The sequence below is a fragment of the Rhea pennata genome, chromosome 29 (assembly GCF_028389875.1).
Source record: "Rhea pennata isolate bPtePen1 chromosome 29, bPtePen1.pri, whole genome shotgun sequence".
In the NCBI taxonomy this organism is placed as follows: Eukaryota; Metazoa; Chordata; class Aves; order Rheiformes; family Rheidae; genus Rhea; species Rhea pennata.
The window spans coordinates 2310513-2329492 of NC_084691.1; the positions used below are offsets into that span (position 1 = coordinate 2310513).

At 43.3% G+C, this 18980-nt stretch overlaps 1 protein-coding gene across 1 annotated transcript; it reads right to left on the bottom strand.

The window, feature by feature from the left end:
* Positions 1-1682: 1682 nt before the first annotated feature.
* On the bottom strand, positions 1683-18905 carry SLC48A1 (solute carrier family 48 member 1). The gene is made up of 3 exons (XM_062597512.1): positions 18749-18905; positions 7250-7417; positions 1683-4725 (listed from the first exon to the last, which is right to left on the bottom strand). The coding sequence occupies exons 1-3, from the start codon at positions 18885-18887 to the stop codon at positions 4589-4591; spliced, it is 444 nt and encodes a 147-aa protein (XP_062453496.1). The 5' UTR covers positions 18888-18905; the 3' UTR covers positions 1683-4588.
* Between the last annotated feature and the right edge of the window lie 75 nt (positions 18906-18980).

The window sequence follows — 18980 nt, forward strand, 5'->3', positions numbered from 1 at the left end:
CAAGGGCGAGCTGCTGCTTTGCCCTTGATGGTGAAGGGTTAAGCGTGCTCTGAGCACACTCACCGGATGAAACCATGCAGGGGAGACAAGCAGCTTGCTTTGTAAAATGCTCCTGGTGCTCAGGCATGGGCTAATTGCTCTACCCAACCCAGGCAATTCCAGATAGGCCTAACACTAGAAACCTAGGCACAGAGGAAACTTTCTGTACCCCCATAGTTAGTTGAAGATTTGTAAATTCCTGCATCTAGGGTCAAGTTTTCCACTTCCCTTGCGAATCTAGACCAGGCTCCTTAAACACTGGGAACAGCTGGAGACAGCACTAATGCTTTGAGATGTCATCCCACCTCCACCAAGCAGGATCTCCCCCAACCTGCTGCTCCTTTGCTGCTACCTGCAGCAAGGGAAGATCCCTCTGCTGAGGTCCAAGCACGATGCATAGGAGTCATCTGAGGTGCAGCAGCTCACTGGGTAGTAAAACTACCAGACAGCAAAAAATCATCCCCATGGTCCACCACAGCCTGAATCTGGCTAGATGCCATCAAAGCGCTAATCACTGCCCTGTCCATGGCATCAAATGTGTTGTTTGGAGGAAGTAGCAGGCTGTTTATTCTCTACCCAGTAGTTTGGGAGCATACAAGTGCCCATCCCATCATCAGGACATGTTTGCAGAGGAACATCCGCACTTAACTCTCTTGGCTCATTCCCAGATTGGCACCAAGTTCTTGTGACAGCCAAATAACCCTTAAACACTATGAAACAGTAAGACAGTCTGCACAGGCCCATCCTTTAGGAAACAGAAGGCTTAATCCAAACTCCTCTGCATTCAGATGGTTCCAGCGTAGACAAAAACATGCAATTAAACTCCCTATGAGATCAGATAAGTGACTGTTTGCACAGCCTCTCTTTGGACTGCAGACAAGGCAAGAGAAATTTGGCAATTAGAAGACTAATGGGAAAAATAAAACAAAGAGCTGCCTTGGATATCTGGAATCATCGCCAGGCTAATTAGTAAACGCTGACAGCAAGTTCTAGCCAAGCTGTTGAGAGAGTAGAAAGGACCAGGAGGAGGCCAAAAGAACAGTTGAAATTTAAGTACCTGAAGGGAGGGTGTCAAGGGGATGGGGACAAACTCTTTTCAGTTGTCCCATGTGACAGGACAAGAGGCAATGGGCAGAAATTGAACCACAAGAAGTTCTGCCTGAATGTGAGGGGGAATTTCTTCACTGTGAGAGTGACAGAGCCCTGGAACAGGTTGCTGAGTCTCCTTCTCTGGAGATCTTCAAGGCCCGCCTGGATGCAACCCTGTCTACCATGCTCTAGGTGACCCTGCTGAGCGGGGAGGTTGGACTAGATGATCTCCAGAGGTCCCTTCCAACCTTAGTGATTCTATGATAAGATTCCTTTCTGCTGGAGTCCCAGAATGCAAATGGATTTCATGGATCACACACACATTAGGCCTCACTATCTGTTGATCTAGATATCAAGGCCACTGGTGAAGATGCAAGGCCAGAATAGCTCAGCTCCCAGATGAAGGAAACTGCGTGATGCAGAGTTAAAAAATGCCAGGGCTGCACATCACCCCAATAAGCACTATGTCTTGCAAAATTCACCCATGTCCCTCCCACATCAAAGGGCGATGTCATGCCAAACAACTTAATAGGGACAATCACTGCAGACACTGGTTTGGTGAGAAAGAAAACTGTATTTCCACTCTTATCTGTGGCGTCGCGTACAAGTTATATAGTTTAGTACAATGAGACATTGGGATACACACAGACGAACCCCACTGTGAGTAACTTCATCCCACTACAGGATCTTACACCAAGCGTGCAAACAAAGCATAAACAATGTAAAAATATATAATATATTTACATACACAATCTTTTAAAAAGCTGAGATGCAAGTATAAATTCCACAGCTAAAACATGTTGAAGAGAAAACAGAGGTTAGATTAAGTGGGTTGTTTGTAGGCAAATTTACAGTCACAAAAATAAACTTTAAAAATAACCTCTCCAGGGTGAGCTTATATGACAGTTTAGAGACATGCTCGAGAAAGGAGCGTCTTAATGTGCTGCTAGCAGATGCCAGTGGAGTTCAGAGAGGAGGGCTCTGCGCTCTAATTTAGTGACAGAAAGGGACAACGTTTTGCTGTAAGGCAACAGCCAGCAGAGCTCTGCCAGGCTGAGACCGGCGTTGAGATTTCCACATCCCCAGCTCAGCACAGCCTGGTTATCAGAGCTGGCGCCTGCACCCGGTCAGCAAACACGAAGACAGCATCATGTGGAAACATAAGACAAGAGACAGCTTAGTGGAACTACCTATGCTAAAACCACTTGCAAACTCCACAGTGGGCGCCACGGCTTTGGGCAGAGAAGCCCAATCTGCTACTCCACCTCCTGACAGGCATGCTGGCAGTCTGATGTCAGTATAAGGGAGATTTTTAGTATTTAAAAGCCTGAGTATTAATCCTGTCAGTAAGCACATTTTGCCTATGCGGCTTTTGTCTGGGTTTGGTGACTCCAGTAGGTCCCCTGTTGTTTCAGAAAACTCTTCTTGTCCCTGGCAAAAGCTGGCTATAATGTCGGTTCATGCATTGACCCAAAAGATATTCCTTGATCTAGTTAATTCACTTAAGAATCTTTCTACTCCACAATGTTTTCAACAGGCGTTGAAATCAGGGCATCCCCTCAATAGCTCAGTTGAATTATGTGCTTGAATCACTCACCTACCAAACCAAAACACAGATCAGTGAAGGCATGGATGGAGCCTTTAACAGTGTGGAAAGAGATTTAAGCACAGCTAAGTCAGGAACGCAAGATGGGCAGAGCACACATCTAGGGCAAGGTAACAGAAAGGACTGTCTACGATACTCCCCAGTAGACAACTGCACAGAAAACAGAATGGCAGTTTTGTGTGATATGAGAGAAAGCTGGGCCAACATCACTGCACGCAGGACCTTCAATTCGCACCTCACTCAGTCACAAATCCCCGAGCAGCTCCAGTCACCTGCCCTCTGCCACTGTTTGCCAAAAAGGCACTTCAGGGAAGGCTCCAGCAGCACCTAGAGAAGCAGCAGGATAACTGTGCTCAACTGTGCAGAACACTGGCCTCAGTTCTGCCAGAGCAACAGCTCCAAACCCTTAGTTGTCCTGGACTGAAAGCATGTAGAGTTAACAAGGAAAGACATAAATGCCTGAAGGCCTCAAGCTTTCCAGGGTAGTTGCTGGCAGGGAGCAAAACACAGGAATTAAAGAGGTCGTTAAATCCACTCAGACTTTAAATTTGTCAGAGCAGCCCTGTGCACCGCTGATTTGCAGAGGCAAGGCTTTACTGAGATCAGGAGAGAGAGAAGCCAACAAAGCACAGCTGCTTCCAGCACACCCGCCATGAACATAAGACCTGCCACCTCTTATTTTACTGTGCAAGAGCCCAGTAACTTAGGTATGGTTGCATTATGCTGGTGACACTTGTATGAAGACTTGCTGGAAGCTGACTACGAATACTTTTGAAGTACCATGTCTCCTCTCCTCTCTCATCTCATTCACTGTTACAGGGAAGCTGAGCAAAGAAAAGGAAACACAGCACTATTACAAAGAGATTCCTTTGGAAGGATCACATTCATGCCTCTGAGGTTCAAAGAAGCAAGCCCTTACCCCAGCACATCTTTCACCCAGACGCCTTACTACTTGCCACAAATTTCAGCATTAAATAGCATATTAATCACAGATTTACAAGTATCATATTAAGTACTGTATTAGATATTGTATTAAGTTTTTTAAATGATCGCTGATCAGCAGCTAGTGTAATGCAACCCTGACAGGCTCAGTTTACATTTGTCTCCAGCACCAATTTGTCCATCGGTGTTCTCCATCTCTGACAGAGCCTTGAGATAACTAAGGCTTCTCTGCTGCTGGTCTGTTCCCTGGGGCTCAGAGTAATGCATGGTCTGGACCACAGGGGAGAGCTGAACTCGTCTACTATTCTCAGCCCAATGTGTAAAAAGAAAATACTAAAAGATAGAGGGTACAGGCTGGAAGGTACCTAGAGACTTCCTACCACAGAAGAAGAGTCATCTCTCCCTTTCTCTGAGAGGAACAGAGCGGTGCCAAAGGAACAGACTTTCACACGGTGGGGTTCTTTGCTACACACATCTGGGGCACCCACCTGGAGCAAGCTGGTGATTCATTCACTAGGACATAACATCTGGGTGCTGCGTCCGCAAGGTTTTAACCTGCGGCTCTTGGTGAGGACAGAATTTCCTCCCCACCTGACAGCTTCCCTAGGCTTTAGCAACCAGGCAATGCAAAGAGCAAATATAGGCTTGCTGAACATATGCAGATGGAGTCTTTCGACTCACCACCAGACACATGGACTCCCAGGAAAGTTACAGAAAGACTAGATTGACATAATTAGCCGAACTTTAAATGTTTGAATAAAAGCAATTAGGAAAAAACCCCTACTGCAGACAGACAAACCAAGCAGCATTGGTGGGTTCCTGTTCCATCTCTTGTACATCTCTTGCATGTACCATGCCTTTGGGGGCAAATTCAAACATTCAGCACCTTCAGACAGGATTGAAGTCCAAGTGTTAGAAGTCACTGAGGATACTGATGTCTGCAAACTCATTCCTGTACCGGTAAGCATACAAACTGAGCAGAAAGGCCCATTTCAAGGAGATGAAACTCCAGACACACGACAGGTAGTAGCTTCTGGGATCAGTCAGGGCTAGGAGGGAAAAAAAAATGAAACATACATTTAAAAATCCCTATTCATTCCTCGTGCAGTCACCCAGAAAGAAGCTACCTTAGCCTCACAGTTCTTATTCAAAAGTAGAATTGAACTCCAATGCCTAGTGTGTGGACCAAAGATTTCAGGGCAGGACTAGCAGTTTCACTGAACTACAATGTTTGGGCTTTATAAGTAGGCTGTACTGAAGCAAAGATCCTCAAAACTTAGTTTCATGCATGTACTCAAAGCACTTCTGTCTGGTTCACTTCACGTTTGGTCGTGTTCTCTGCATAGCTCAAGTTCTCTTTTGTTCTGCCAGGTCACAGTTGTCCCCTCTGCCCACTCCTCACCATCATGAGCACTACCAGTAACTGCAGTGAAATGAAAGCTATACAGCTACACACAAAAGTAACCTCAACAGCATGCAGGTGTCACAAAAACAGCCTAAGAACAGAATCATGGCATTACATCAAGGGCCAGACAGCAGCCCGGGCAGTATCCCACACGAATACTGCCTAGTAACATCCCTGATGTTTGCTACATTACAGACATCTATTTGCTAACTAAGCTCTTCTGCTTGGCCACTTAAATGTCACGGCACATCAGCTGATATACTCTTTCGTAAGTTTATTTAGCAACTATTAACCCTGCACAAATATCACAGTGCAATTCTCACTGCACAGCTGTAATTCCACCACCTGAAGTCTGCTGTCCGTAAACCACGCTCACAGAAAAGGTCTTAAAGCAGCCTCACTTCCAGCTCTCTCAATTCATTTTGTACCATTTTTCTCATCTCTGCTACAGGACAACAGTCGCAGCTCAAAATAGGTTATTATTATCTTTAGAGATGCAGATCCTAAGAGCTGTAAGGCCACACTGTTACTCACTCCAAATTCTCTTTGCATGGGGCCCAAAGGACGGAGTTTGTGCGAGTTCCTGGATGCTAGAAACATGAGATCCAAAAAAACAACCTCTATCTGTAGTTCTTGATCCCCTCATAACTCAATTTACCACTACTTGCTCACTCTAGCAAGCAGAAAGAAAACTGCACGTTTGGGGGGAAAACAAGAAAATTGATAAAACATATTCTCCTCCTATAAAGGATTTTACTGGTCATTGCGACTGACATTTAATGTATAATGTTGGTGCACTCATACTGCAGGTCTTTGATAGAGGGCTGTGCCAACCATATATTAGTGACTATACATACGAACAGCCTCTCTAAAAGGGATTCTTCTGAAAACTAACTCATTTCTCTTAATCTATTACTATAGTGTCTCCACTCAGGGATTATTTCAAAAGTGCTGTGGGCAAACTTCTGCTTTTTGAGTGCCTGTCAGCAATATTCATGCTGATTTGTAACACTGTGTTTTCTTTTAGTGATGTCAAAAATTTGAAAATACACTTATGTAACCTACTGTGTAAAACAATTTCACCTCCAACTACATGTTGCTTTGTCATAACTCAAAAATAGACATATACATTTCAAGAATACACAAAGCAATACTTACCCAGTAATTCTACTAAATATGTCATTCCTAAAATTTCCATATGGAAGCAGCTGACGCAGATGTTCTATTTTACCCCCAAATCAGTGTTTTCCCTTTTCAAACCCACATTTCCCTCCCCCCCCCAAAAAAAATCCCCTAAAAACATTTTTTTCCCCTCACATCTTCAAGAAAAGAGGTGACGGAAGATGTTTGGTTTTCTTTTTACTTGTTTGTACTTGTAATGATTGCATATGACAGGTTTCATACTGTTCCATGAGGCTGAAATCTCAAATCTCAATAGCAGATATGTATTCAGGCCTAAGCAAAGGGGCAGACGATGGATCTTGACCCAACTGGAGGTTGCCCACCACCATGGGAAGAACAATAGGACTCTTAGGGAAAAATAGCACAAACGTACCAAGTAGAGACTGACAATTTCTGTGAGGAAAAAAAAATTGTCAAAAGAGGGAGCACACCATTACTCCCAGCTTTTGATTGGCATTAGACTGTAAGTGTTAAATATTTTACAGCAGAACAAGTTTATAGGCTTACTAAGTTTAAAAGGCATTTTTACTCTGCTGATTATAGCGTTTAGCTTTCAAAATCCTCACCGACCTGCTTTAGGAGTGCTAGAGATGATGTTTATGAGAACGCCTCTTATTTTTCATGGAAGTAAATTCCAGTTCCAGTAGGAAACAAATCCGGAAAATGTGGACTGCCTGCCTACACGACTAGGTCTATCAAAGCCACTATGTATTAAATACCTGAAGATGAGCATTGCCCCCAGGAAAGCAGGATGCTCAAGCAACAGAATTACTCTGATGCCATCAAGATTATCACAGCAGATAAACGCAATGCCATTCTTGCAGTCCCTCCCCAGAAGTCTCACAACACATCCCAAAAAGCACATGAGCAGCACTCCTAGATTCAAGTCCCAGATCTGCTTTGTGGACCAAGTGGTCCTTCAAATACAACCCCACTAATCACTGCTAGTGATTTCGCCCAATTGCCCACTGCAACAATATACTTACACTGGTGCTTGGTGATGGCCAGAACAAGGAATGTGCAGAATCCCACCACAGAGAGAGCTGAGAAGACGATCCCGATGAAGAGGAAGAACCTCAGCCCTTTTAACCAGGTCCTCCAGTAATCCTGCACATACATCACATGCGTGATTAGGGCCCAGAGCGCCAGAACACCTGCTCAATCAGACAGCAAGGGGAATCAGTACCATGCATCACATTGCAACGCCGAAAGGTGTCTAATAAAGAAACATCTCATTATACCCCAATTAAAACATCGAGGAGTGCTAATGCTTTGTAATGGTGCCCTCTCAAAAGGGGTGGCAATACCCAAATAAAAGACTGCTTGCACAATCATCACTCCCTAACCACCTCCCACTTTTTGGTAGGCATAAGATAAGGACCTTAATTACGTGTTGTCACACAAAGCGCCTCGTTTATTGAACGGTCTCTCCTGAATAACTTTTTAAGCTTTCCTGTTTTGAATAAGCCCAATCTTTAGCTTACACATATTCTGTGCGGTGTTTATGTCTTCATACAGTTTTCATGACATTACCTACAGCAAGCCAAGCACTTCACAAGACCTTTTCATAAGGCAGGCAGCCCCTTTTGCACATGGAGAAGACGAAGAGCCCTACTACATGACCACTCATTTTAGAGCCCTAAGTAAAAATACATGGGAGCTTGTTTAGTCCTCAGCATTTCACAGTGTTTCCTTTAGCTTCAAGATATCACCAGTTAATACGATAAGTGCATTTATGCAAATCCTCTCCAAACACCTCCAGCAAATTTAGATTCGGCCCTCCGGGTTTTATTACAGAAATCACATAAGAGAAACTTCATGGCAGAGGTGATAATTTTCCAGGGTGACTTTCTTCTGTCAGCTCTTTTCTTGCCAGCATTAACACTAAAGCTATTAACTCTCTCAACTAGCTGATAGCAATAAGCAAAACAGAAGTACTTGTAACAGCATCATTCTCTACACAATCCCCAATTTCTTCCAAAGCAAATTTATCCTGGACACTAAAGAAACAAAATTATAAACAGGAGGTAGAGGGAGGTGGAAGAGGACAGATAGGACAACACAGCTGCACTAATTACAATTGCATAAAGGTAAAGAAAATTCCAAACTTTGATGGATAAGCTTAACTCAGCTATTAGCCCATTACCACAAGGCTTCTGTCTCTTAGTGTAACTAGCTATCAAATTTTCTGAAAGCTCAGATACTAACTTTTTTTTCTTTTTTTAAAAAAATAAAGGTAATCTGGAAGTATTCTGCTAGTCAAAATGCAACTGAGAGAGTTTTAAACATGGAGCCCAATCTTGACCTCACACAAGCAAAAAAGCACCTGGAAGAAGAGGATACAATTACTGTTAAGCTAGTCATCTTTATTGAAGGAATATAACATTTTTGCCAGTATTTCTGAAAATAAAGAGGTACAGAATTTCAGTTCCTAGATGTTTTATACATATAATTCACATTTATGGCAAACCACGCTCATTAAGTGTGTAGATGAACTAAATTATTTTTGGGTACAGAACAGTCAAACTCGCCATGGCTTTGAAAAGGAACACCAGAAGGCATTTCCCTGGATGTAGGTGACTAATCCCTAATCATGCTTCAACCTCTTTTTAAAAAAAGGGGGAAATAAGGGAAAGAAAGAGGCAGGAAAATGTTTGAATAACAGCTGCAGTTTCTGACACAGGAAAAAAAAATGATGCATTTCTCCCTATTCTCATTCTTAAATATTGCTACCTTTTCACCAAATTATAAAAGAGAAATAAGAAACTCCATTAAAAAAAAAAAAAAAAAAAAAAAAAGTCCAAATGCTGGAAGCTTTGAAACCTTGACTCATTTTGGCAAAGAGCTCTTCTGAAATTTGAACCTCCAGAGGTGCAACAAAGTGGCTTGTATTTCTCACTGCCTGCCATCTCCTTTCCAGATTTTAAGGGCAATGGGGAGGGAGGAGGAAAAGAGAGGGAATAAAAATAAAAGGGTGACACTGCTGCTAAAATATCAGGCTGCTTTATATGGTATCCAGCAATAACACGGATCTCCCTATGTGGCTTCTTCTCAGCATCAAAGGAAGCAAAGACCTTGCATGAAAAAAAGATTTTAATGTTAAATACCGCCACAAGACTTGCCAGAGCTCATTTGTTACAAGACGCAGTCAAAACGTACAAAGCTTCCCGCGACTTGGAAGAACACACTGTAGCGCAAAGGAAAACAACTACGTCGAAGCCGATAGCTCAGCGCAGCAGAGATCGACTACAAACACGCTGGGCTCTCCTTCCAATTCCCAAACTACTTCCAGCTCGTTCCTAGCAGGCTTTCCAAATTCATAGACTACATGGAGAACAACGGCAGCGGATACACCACGGGTGCGTATCAGATGAACCAGACCACACGGGAGAGCCCAGGCAATGCCCATCTGCCTCTTCGGTGCCTTCGGATGGAGCACAGCGAGTTAAAACAGTTAAAACATCCTGGAGATCGCAAAACTGAGCTAGCTGGCAGAAGATGCTTCTGACCTACGCAGGTACAGCACTCTGACTGCGTCGTCAAGGCTTTTTCAAAAGCCTGAGATTTGGTGAAAAAGCCTCGTGCTCAGCTTGCTAAACAAGCGTATCTCCAATTCACACTACCTGTAAAGCTCTGCACTCTAGCAAGTTCAATCCACACTTCAATAAAACAAGAAACGGGGAACTCTGGGTTTACAGTTGACAAAATAAGCGGTTCCCCCTCCCCAACCCCGGCCAGAAGCACGTGCTTTCAGATGACTTGGCACAATTTATTTAAAACGCCGAGCCAAGCTGCTAATGTTTCCACATCCAAATTGCTGCTTACGCTTTGAAAGGTCTCCACGGCAAGAAGAGATGTAGCACATGAGCCATCACCCAGATCTTCCCCTTCTGCTAGCCCCGACCCCGTGCTTTCCCCTAAACCTGACACAGCACTTTAAGGAAGCTATTTGGCAACTTTTTTTTTTTTTTTTTTTTTGCCTCGGGTTAATCTCCCTAACTCAAATAACCACTTCAAACGTGACTAAGCAGAAAATCCTCCGTGACAATTTCAACACAGGCAGCTTAGGACAGAGTTGGGACACACAGTGCTTAAACCCAGGGTTCACATGCTGCTGAGCCAACATCACAGTTTGCTACCAAGTGGAAAGGAGACTCTTCCGGTTCCAACAGAGCACTGCAAATTTATTTATTTTCCCCCCTAAAACTGCAGAAAACCGCTCCAGCAGGTTAAATCAGCTCACAGAGTTGGCAGGAGCAGGCAGGAGAGGGAGAAGTGGGAGCAGGACTTGCACTTGCAATAGAAATAAGCTGGTTTTTTGGTTCGCTCATCCTGAGCTTATAAGACCGAACTCAAAGCCCACAAGCCCCGGATCACCGAGAAAATATTCCATATTCGGACTAAAAATTGAGTGCCGAGCTCTGACCACCAGACAGCTGCTCGGACGCCCTGCAGGAATAAGGTCTGTCACATCTCCTGTCTCCAAAGGAATCCACTGTTCTGCAGTTTCAAAAGCCTCAGGACAACAACATCACGGAGCTCCTATTAAAGGAAAAAAAAAATCTGCACCCTCCAGACTTTGCCAGTAATGCCAGAGGCTCAGCTTTGGCTCTCTCACCCTACGGGAAAAGGCATTTCATCTGCTCTTGCCGCCTAACTTCAAGACACTTCCCAGGGCACTTCTAAAAAGCAAGAAGGAAAAAAAAAAAATCATCACCACCAGCAGCATCCCTAGGAGGAAACGCTCACAAGCACAGTCACTTTCCAGCCTCGGACAACTCGACAGATTATTAAAACATTTAAAATCTTAACATTACAGTATATTCATTTGCTGACTTCACGTATAGCACAATTCTAACAGCGTAAGAAGCCAAAGCACGTACGAGCACGTGGGGCAAGGAACAAATTTTTCACAAGCGTGCTTCAATTTGCGAGGACATTCTGAAGAACAGAATAACGCAAACAAAAAGCAAAAAATGCAGCACTAAGATCAGCTCAGCAGGTGATCGTGATTTTCAATTAACTCCAGTTAATCATTCTTCTCTCAGAGACCCAGAGGCACACTAACCACACCTATACAGAATCCAAGAAGAGTAATAAAGCAAAATTTAATCTCAGTGAAGCAAACGGGGCTTTTGTCAGTGTCAAATAGGTCTAGAACGGCCTCACTCACTTTTACCTTATTTTCATTCTGCATCACGTAGCATGGTCTCCCTTATTCAGACCTACAGTTATAAACAAAAATTGCAACTCTAAGCTGAAAACCTAGTTGTCTGCTTCTGCTAATGATACTACCTACCGCCATTTATTTCCACAGCACAAAATTAAAAGGTATCTCCATGCAAGAGATCTGATTTACAACTAAGATTTTCTCAGCCCCAAATCACTTGGGGCCACCACCCAGTAACTTGTTAGGACTGGGTATGTCTTGGGTGCAGGTTTTTGAAGCCAAATCCATGCAAAACAAAGAAAATCACAGGTCCAGCTGGGTATAAGCTCAAGTCAGTATATGTTAATAATAATTAATTTGCAGTCTGGCTCAGGTCTAGAAGCAGCGCAGCTGTGCTACCACGGCACAGGGCTCAACACGCCGAGCTCCACCTGGTTGGAGCTGCCTCTGCTCAGTCATCTCCACACCGTGTTTCTAGGTCTATAGCACTAAGACACCCAAGCAACACCTAATTAGCTCAAGTCCACCAGGGCCTCATTAACTTGATGCCGAGGCTAAATGTCCTGAACCCTGGGGCACCTCGGATACATTTACACCTTGCTACCAGCACTGCTGTTTTGGAAGAGCCTACTCAGGTACAGTCACCGCTTGAGAAAACACTAACTACAAAAACATACTGGAATAGCAATGAAAGACTGAGCACCTCACAACATAGGGAACTCCAGGCTTCAGAGAATTTTCAGGGCTTTGGATTTATTTGAAAATGTAAGAAGCTTTTCAGATCTCCACTTTTTATTTACCAGTTACTACGCATTTATCAGTTTGCAAGCGAACTGCAGGAGATGCTGGCAGCAGAAATCTAATGCAAGGCAATCCAATCTGTCATCTCTTGCAGTGTCTTTTCCAAAATTCAATGATGAATAATCCCATTTTTGCTTACGGGAGGGTCCACTTTCATAGAGCGTTACAAATGAGAGCAATCTCAGACTTCAGCAAGGATTCAGAAAGATCCTCCCTCCTCTCCTCTGCTTTCTGCTACAAGCAACTCCGCCTGGTTTCCTCTGGGCACCCAAACCGCATCAGTGCTGTTCAGGACTAGGTAGCAACCACAAAAGAAAATAAAACCATCCATCCAAATCATGACAAATGCACATAAATAGAAGTGGCACCCAAATGGGGTGAAGCTGCGTAACAGTAAAGCAAGGCAAAAATCAAACTCATCACAGCCCGAATGCACAAGTAAAACAAAAAAGAAAAAAAAATATTTCAGGTCATCTCATTTAAGGACAGCCTATTACTAGATATAGTTTTCTTGCTAACCAAATACAGGAAAACATGCATCTCCACTAAAAAGTTTTCTTCATAGTAAATCCTTATCTATGCACAGCACACGGAGGGAAAGAAAAAAAGAATTAAGTGACTCCAGAGGAAAAATGTCCACAAATGCTGTAACGGAGTTTTTGATTCTGGTTTAATTTAACTCAAATTGAATTTGGGAAAAGAAAAATCAACTCTTACTTACCGATATAAGTGTTGAGTGGACCAAACCGGCTGTACCGGTTTACAGAAATGGTTTTCCTGATCACATAGAGAAACTAAGAACATACAAGTATTTTTAGTTAATGTGAAATCTCTCATGTTTGGAGACCTTTAGAGCAAAAAGCCACGATCAAATGATGATTAGGATAAAAGGCCCCAGCATCTCATACAGAAGTGACCTTTCTGTAGCAAGAACATAGCAGAACTGCTTCGTTCTCCTATTCCCAACAAAAATATGTACAATTTTAACACCAAACCCTCAATTCCTAGATAGTGGCCCTGATAAGAGAACAACAGCTAACTCATTCAGCTATAAAACTTCAAAAAGCATCTTTAGAAACAGATTTTTACTGGAATGGGAAACCTGAGGCATTTAAAGCCTGAGGAGGACACAAGCGAAGAGGGTGGGAAGATTAATTTGCAGGACCTTCCACTTTCAGTCTTTCTGGTTCACTTGGAGCTATTCCCCAAAATCCCCTCCTTCTCCAGAACTGCATCCACACTCTCCAGTGGAAGTTGTACCTTGTGTTCGTATGGAGAAGCAAAAGCAGAACCTCTAGACATAGCCCTCGAGTAGCAATCCACGGTGGCCATCAGACCTGCTTACATCGCTCCTGCTTAAAATAACATCCAAAATTTTGTGGAGAAACATTTGCCTTTGTGGATTTACCCTACGTGTTTGGAACTACCCTAAACATAACGCCACTAAATAAAAACACAGTCAAGGGATTTCCGACTTAGGAGAACAGAGAAGTTATGTCTAGATCAAAAATCGATTACCCAAAGGGCACAAAGCTTCAGGAAAAGGAAGCTGGCTAATGAACAGTCAAGAGCACATCTGAAACAACAGCGACAGAAAAAAGTTTGGAAACAGCAGACAACAGCTATTTTGACAAGACTTCACATTTAAAATATAAAACCTTGCAGCACACTTGCAATGCGTGCAAATAAATTCATACAGGCAAGTCCAAAGGCAAGACGGCCCTCCGTCTGTAAATGTAATATTTGCTATAGAAAAATGTTAATATCTAAATATTTTGTTACTCATTCCAAAGTCCCATGTACTTCAGCTTAAAGTAAATGAAGCCAGTATGTCATCTTTGAAAATAAATAAATAAATAATGATGAGCATCAAATACAAAAGCTTTTCTCAGGCCCCCACTCATCACTGACCGATTCTTCGGTCCCGATAAAACAAGTTATTTTGTTTTGTTGACAGGGAATAACGCCACAGTTGAAGTCACAGCAGCTCAGGGCCAACCATGTAAAACCATGTTTGTACAGTATAGTAGCACACTGTGTCCGACACTAATGGGGGAAAAAAAAAAAACAACAACAAATGAGCAAACACACACAGAAATTCTTCTGCAATGAGCATTAATATTCCAGTCTTCTGAAACTCAAACATGGGTCAATGATGACAGATAAAGATGATAAAATACAAAATAAAAAAGGCGTTTTTTTTTTTTTGTTTTGTTTTTTTTTTTTTTTTTAACAACTTGCATAATCCTGGAAAATACGAAGCCTATGGTACCCAATTAAAAGCATTTTTCTTCAGAACATCCAAAAAAAAGTCATCACGTCATTTTCCAAACATCCAAGCAATCTTTTATACGAAATATTATTCTAGTTGTAGGATTAGTAATACCTCCTCTAAAGGGAGCCTAAGTTTTGCCACTATAAGGTCATTTTGCCATTTATAAATTTGCAAAACTTTACCCTGTCTGGTTGATATTGCAAAGGTTTCCCAGAAACAGGTTAAAGATTTTCTTCCAGGAGTTCCAGCCAAGATAGCTTCAGCTGTTTCTGGAGCAGGTTAAAAATGGGTTTTCTTTGAACAGCCCTTTGGCCAAAATAGCTAGGGATCAACACTGAAATATTTTAGGAAAGCTGTTTTCTAAGGAACAGAGTCTTTGGAGTAGTCTAGTGAAAATCAGCTTTCATTTGGCAAAATTTCTTTCTGAGCACGTGCAATCAAATTCTTCACTATTCTGGTACTTTTTGGTTCCGAGTAAAGCAGACTGGATTGCATATGGGCAATTCATTTTTCTCCATGACTTAAAAATGATGGAATAAAGCAATCACGATCCAAAATTTAATCAAACAATATGTAGTATTCTATATGCAAATCCAAACATTTAAAGACGCTTTAGTCCGTAATTACTGCTCTTTTCTTTTTTTAATGTGGCATTCCTAGTCTGGATAGGGCACAAGTCTATTTGCATAAATTAATCTAGTCAAGTAAGATTAGCTATCAGGGTCTTCAGAGAATCCCCAACTCTGTATGCAATATATTCTGTGTACAGCATAGGCTAGCTTCTAATATTTTCACTTATCAGACATTTAGAAAATATTTAAAGTCTCTGAAAAGTGCTTTTCCTGTTTCATCTTCTTTGCAGCTGTTTTAATATCTGGTCCAAATTATATTCTCAAAGCACAAGCTCTGCATTTTGCCAGAAATATCTGAGCAGCTTGGAAACAGCCAATAAAGTCTCTTGGGAGTGGGGAGGGTGAGGGAGGGGGCAAAAAATTTTTCCTGTTAAATTTAAAAAGAAAAGATACATACACAAGAACATTAAAAGCCCACTCAGGAAAAGGCTGGATACTTCCTGAAAAGATTTAATTGCCTTCTTCTCCTTTAAATTGCTTCTGGCAGAACGAAAACATCAGAGTAGCTTCGAGATTCATGGCCTACTTCAAAAAAAAATTAATTTAAGGCTGGGGGTGGAGGGGGGGGAAGGTCAAACATACATTCAAGCAGTAAATTATAAAAGCCATTGTGATTAGCTCAAAATGAAATGGCAAACCACTGAGACGGCAGAATTAACTCAGGAATGACTTTCTCGGTCCTGTGATTAGTCTATTAAACTTGCTGTCCCTCAGGTTATTAGAAGTACCCTATTGGGATGTTTCTGCTCAAAAATGAAGATCTGATATACGAGGTCTGTATCTTATTTAAGATTAGCTCAAAATTCTCAAGTATGCATGCCCAGAGGCATATTTAAAATTCGGAGACTTAGTGAATTGATTTTACTGGATATTGCATGTGTGGTTTCTTATTAATGTCAACTGGAAAGACTGGAAAGAGAGTTGCTCAGCAGCCTAAATTGCATGCTTCTATTTTAGTAACTAAAGGTAACTGAAGGCTCTAATTATAGACTCGGCATTTGACTATTGTCCCCTATAAAGAACATTAATAAAATAACCTTAGAGTAAATAAATATCTAGATTTTTACTTTAAATTTCAAGGAATGTAACAAAGCAAGTGAAAGCAATAAAACCGGTAGTGGAAGTCAGGGTTCTACGCAAAATACATCAGGAAACGTTAGCTAGAAGTCAATCAAAACGCTTCTAAGTTGATTCCAATGAGAAAGACGCAGGTTTCTAACGAGACAGGAGCACTTCTTACAGAAGTTAAAGCAGACAGACAAAACCGTATAGGAGAGAGAATCTGAATAAACAGCCTAAAGCCAAAGTCTGACAAACCAAAGGCACCTAAACCAAAGCTACGGCAGGCTGACACCCGTTTCCACAAACACGGGCGAGCGACAAAGACGCAGCCGCTGGGAAACCCAAAAAGACAGCTAAAACTAGACGAACACGTACAGACCCGCGCTCTCGCGAAGGAGGGCGGCAGGCGAAGCCTTGGCTTGATCAGAGGCGCGTTAAGGAGGAAATGCTGCCAAGCTGTCAAATACCATACGTGGCAGAAAGCTGTTTAGCCGGTGTATCAGAGCTCCCAGCCACAAGAGCCGGACCCGAACTCCCAACGCAGGCGCTTAGGTCGCAGGTGACTTCGCAGCATCTACACTTTGGAAAATTTTAGGAACTCGACCGCTTTCTTTCCTGCCCTTGTCTTCCAGGGCAAGTTAGTACTAGCTAGTATGTTAATCTTAAAGGAAAAAAAAGAAAAAGAAAAAAAAAATGATTTAATGAAGTATGCCAGAAAAAAAAACTAAATGAAGTCTCTGACTAGCTGAAACTTAAGTGGCTACAGTGTCTAAACATAACACAACCTTCCCACACACCATGATGTTTCCTTAGAATAACCTTATTTCAGCAAGTAGCTTTAACTTCAGCCCACAGGAAAATTAAAAAAACAAGATTTTTTTTTAAGTCTATAAACAAATACACCCTCAGCTACAGCTATGCAGACTCCAAATTGCAGCATGCCAGACATCTATTTGTAAAAGCTACAAATTAACTGAGGAGTCAGCTTGATTCTATAATTATCCATCAGTAAACCAAATTTAAAAGGTCCTGCCCATACAGCCACGAGTTGGTATCTACCTACCCCTTCCTGGCCCTCTCCAATGTGGGATAACTGCGTTAATGAGCAAGCGCTCTGTGCATTATCAGTTCAGGAAGAAAAATGTCATCCCAGAAATCTGGGCTGTATTTCACCTGACAAGCTGATGGGATAGAGAACGGAAGCTGAAAAGCAGGAAAGAGCAGGCAAGAACCGAAGGCGACAGGAAGCTCCTCAATCAGCTTTGTCACAACATCAAACCACACATTCGTCCAATTAAAAAAAAAAAGAATTCTTGCCTGCCTTGATTTCCTAATATCTTAACTAGCTTGAATTACCTGGTAAGCAATTAACTAGCATACAAACTTTCCTCCTCTCCCTGCAGACTAATCTAAATAACTTCAGCGTAAGAAGCATGGGATGGTTCCTCGCTCAGCTTTCTCACCAACCTCTTTCTAGAACGTGGACTTCAGAAATTTTTTTCGGGGGGAGGAATGCAGGGACAGCATGCACATGGAGCATAAAACAAGATCACTTGTAATTTATTCTCTTTTCCGCTTCTGAGGCGCTGCAACAACGACACCCAGCAAAAAGACGAAGACCAGCATGCTGGAATTAACTCTGCTTAATTCCAACTGCAGACGGAATTAAAGCTTTTGGACCAAGGAAGAAGAGCATAAAGAGGGAGAGGAAGCTGAAAGACAGCTGTCCAAGCTTTGAACACCCTGTACATAACAGCTGAGCTCTGCCTGTTCGGTCCAGCAAATACCAAGACGTACACGGGATCGTTTTGCGGCACCCACACGCAACCAATAAGCCAGATTCTCTCCGGATTTTAACCTCACTTCATACTCTACACAGTTACCCTTTTCCAGCCAGTCAAAATTATACAGATTCTGAGCCAATAAATCCAAAAGGAACTACGCTCCAGTCCAACGAAAGCATTAACCGAGATCCACACGGTTCACCTAAATCTCACCAATTCCAGCAAAAAGCTAAGATGCATTTTAGGGCTTTGGGGCTGTACAAGTCGTCGCTCTAAAGCCCGCTTTGGAGCCGCGTCTGCCGCAGGCGCTTTCAGCAGGTGCAAGTTTCAGACGGTTTCTTTCCTTTGAAAATACGAAGCACATTGTAAACACAGGCTGCGAGGCCAAAACTCCACCAGCAAAGTCACGGAAAGTTTCAACTTTAAACTAAAATAATAAAAAAAAAATCTGCTTTTGGGGGAAATAGACTAGCTAGAACTTGGGGTAAATCCACCATCACGGCCACAAGAAATTTTAAGTCTCCCGATTTTGGCAGCGTTCCCCTTCAAAAGGGCGACGGATTGCCCTGCGCTCCCAACCACCTCCCCAGACGCAGCCCCGGATATCAAACACTCCGGCGGCCGGAGAAGCATCGCCCAGGCCCCCTCATCACAGCGACGGCCCGGCGGGCCCCGCTCCCCGCCGCCGCCGAGCCCCGCTCCGCCCGCCGCCTCCCGCCTCGGCGCGGCGCGCAGGGCCCCGCTCGCCCGCCGCGGCGTACCCGAGAGCCCCCCCGCCGCGGCCGTGGCCGGCTGCCGGAAGGCGGGCGCCAGGCTCCAGGTGAAGAAGGCCGAGAGGCCCATGAGGGCGCCGGCCGCCGCGTAGGCCAAGCGCAGCGCCAGCGCCCGCCGCACCGCCATGAGCGCCGCCGCCGCCGCCTCTGCGCAGCGCCGCCGGCCCCGCCCCCTCCCGCGCACCGTACCCTCCCGCCGTCGGCCCCGCCCCCTTCCGCT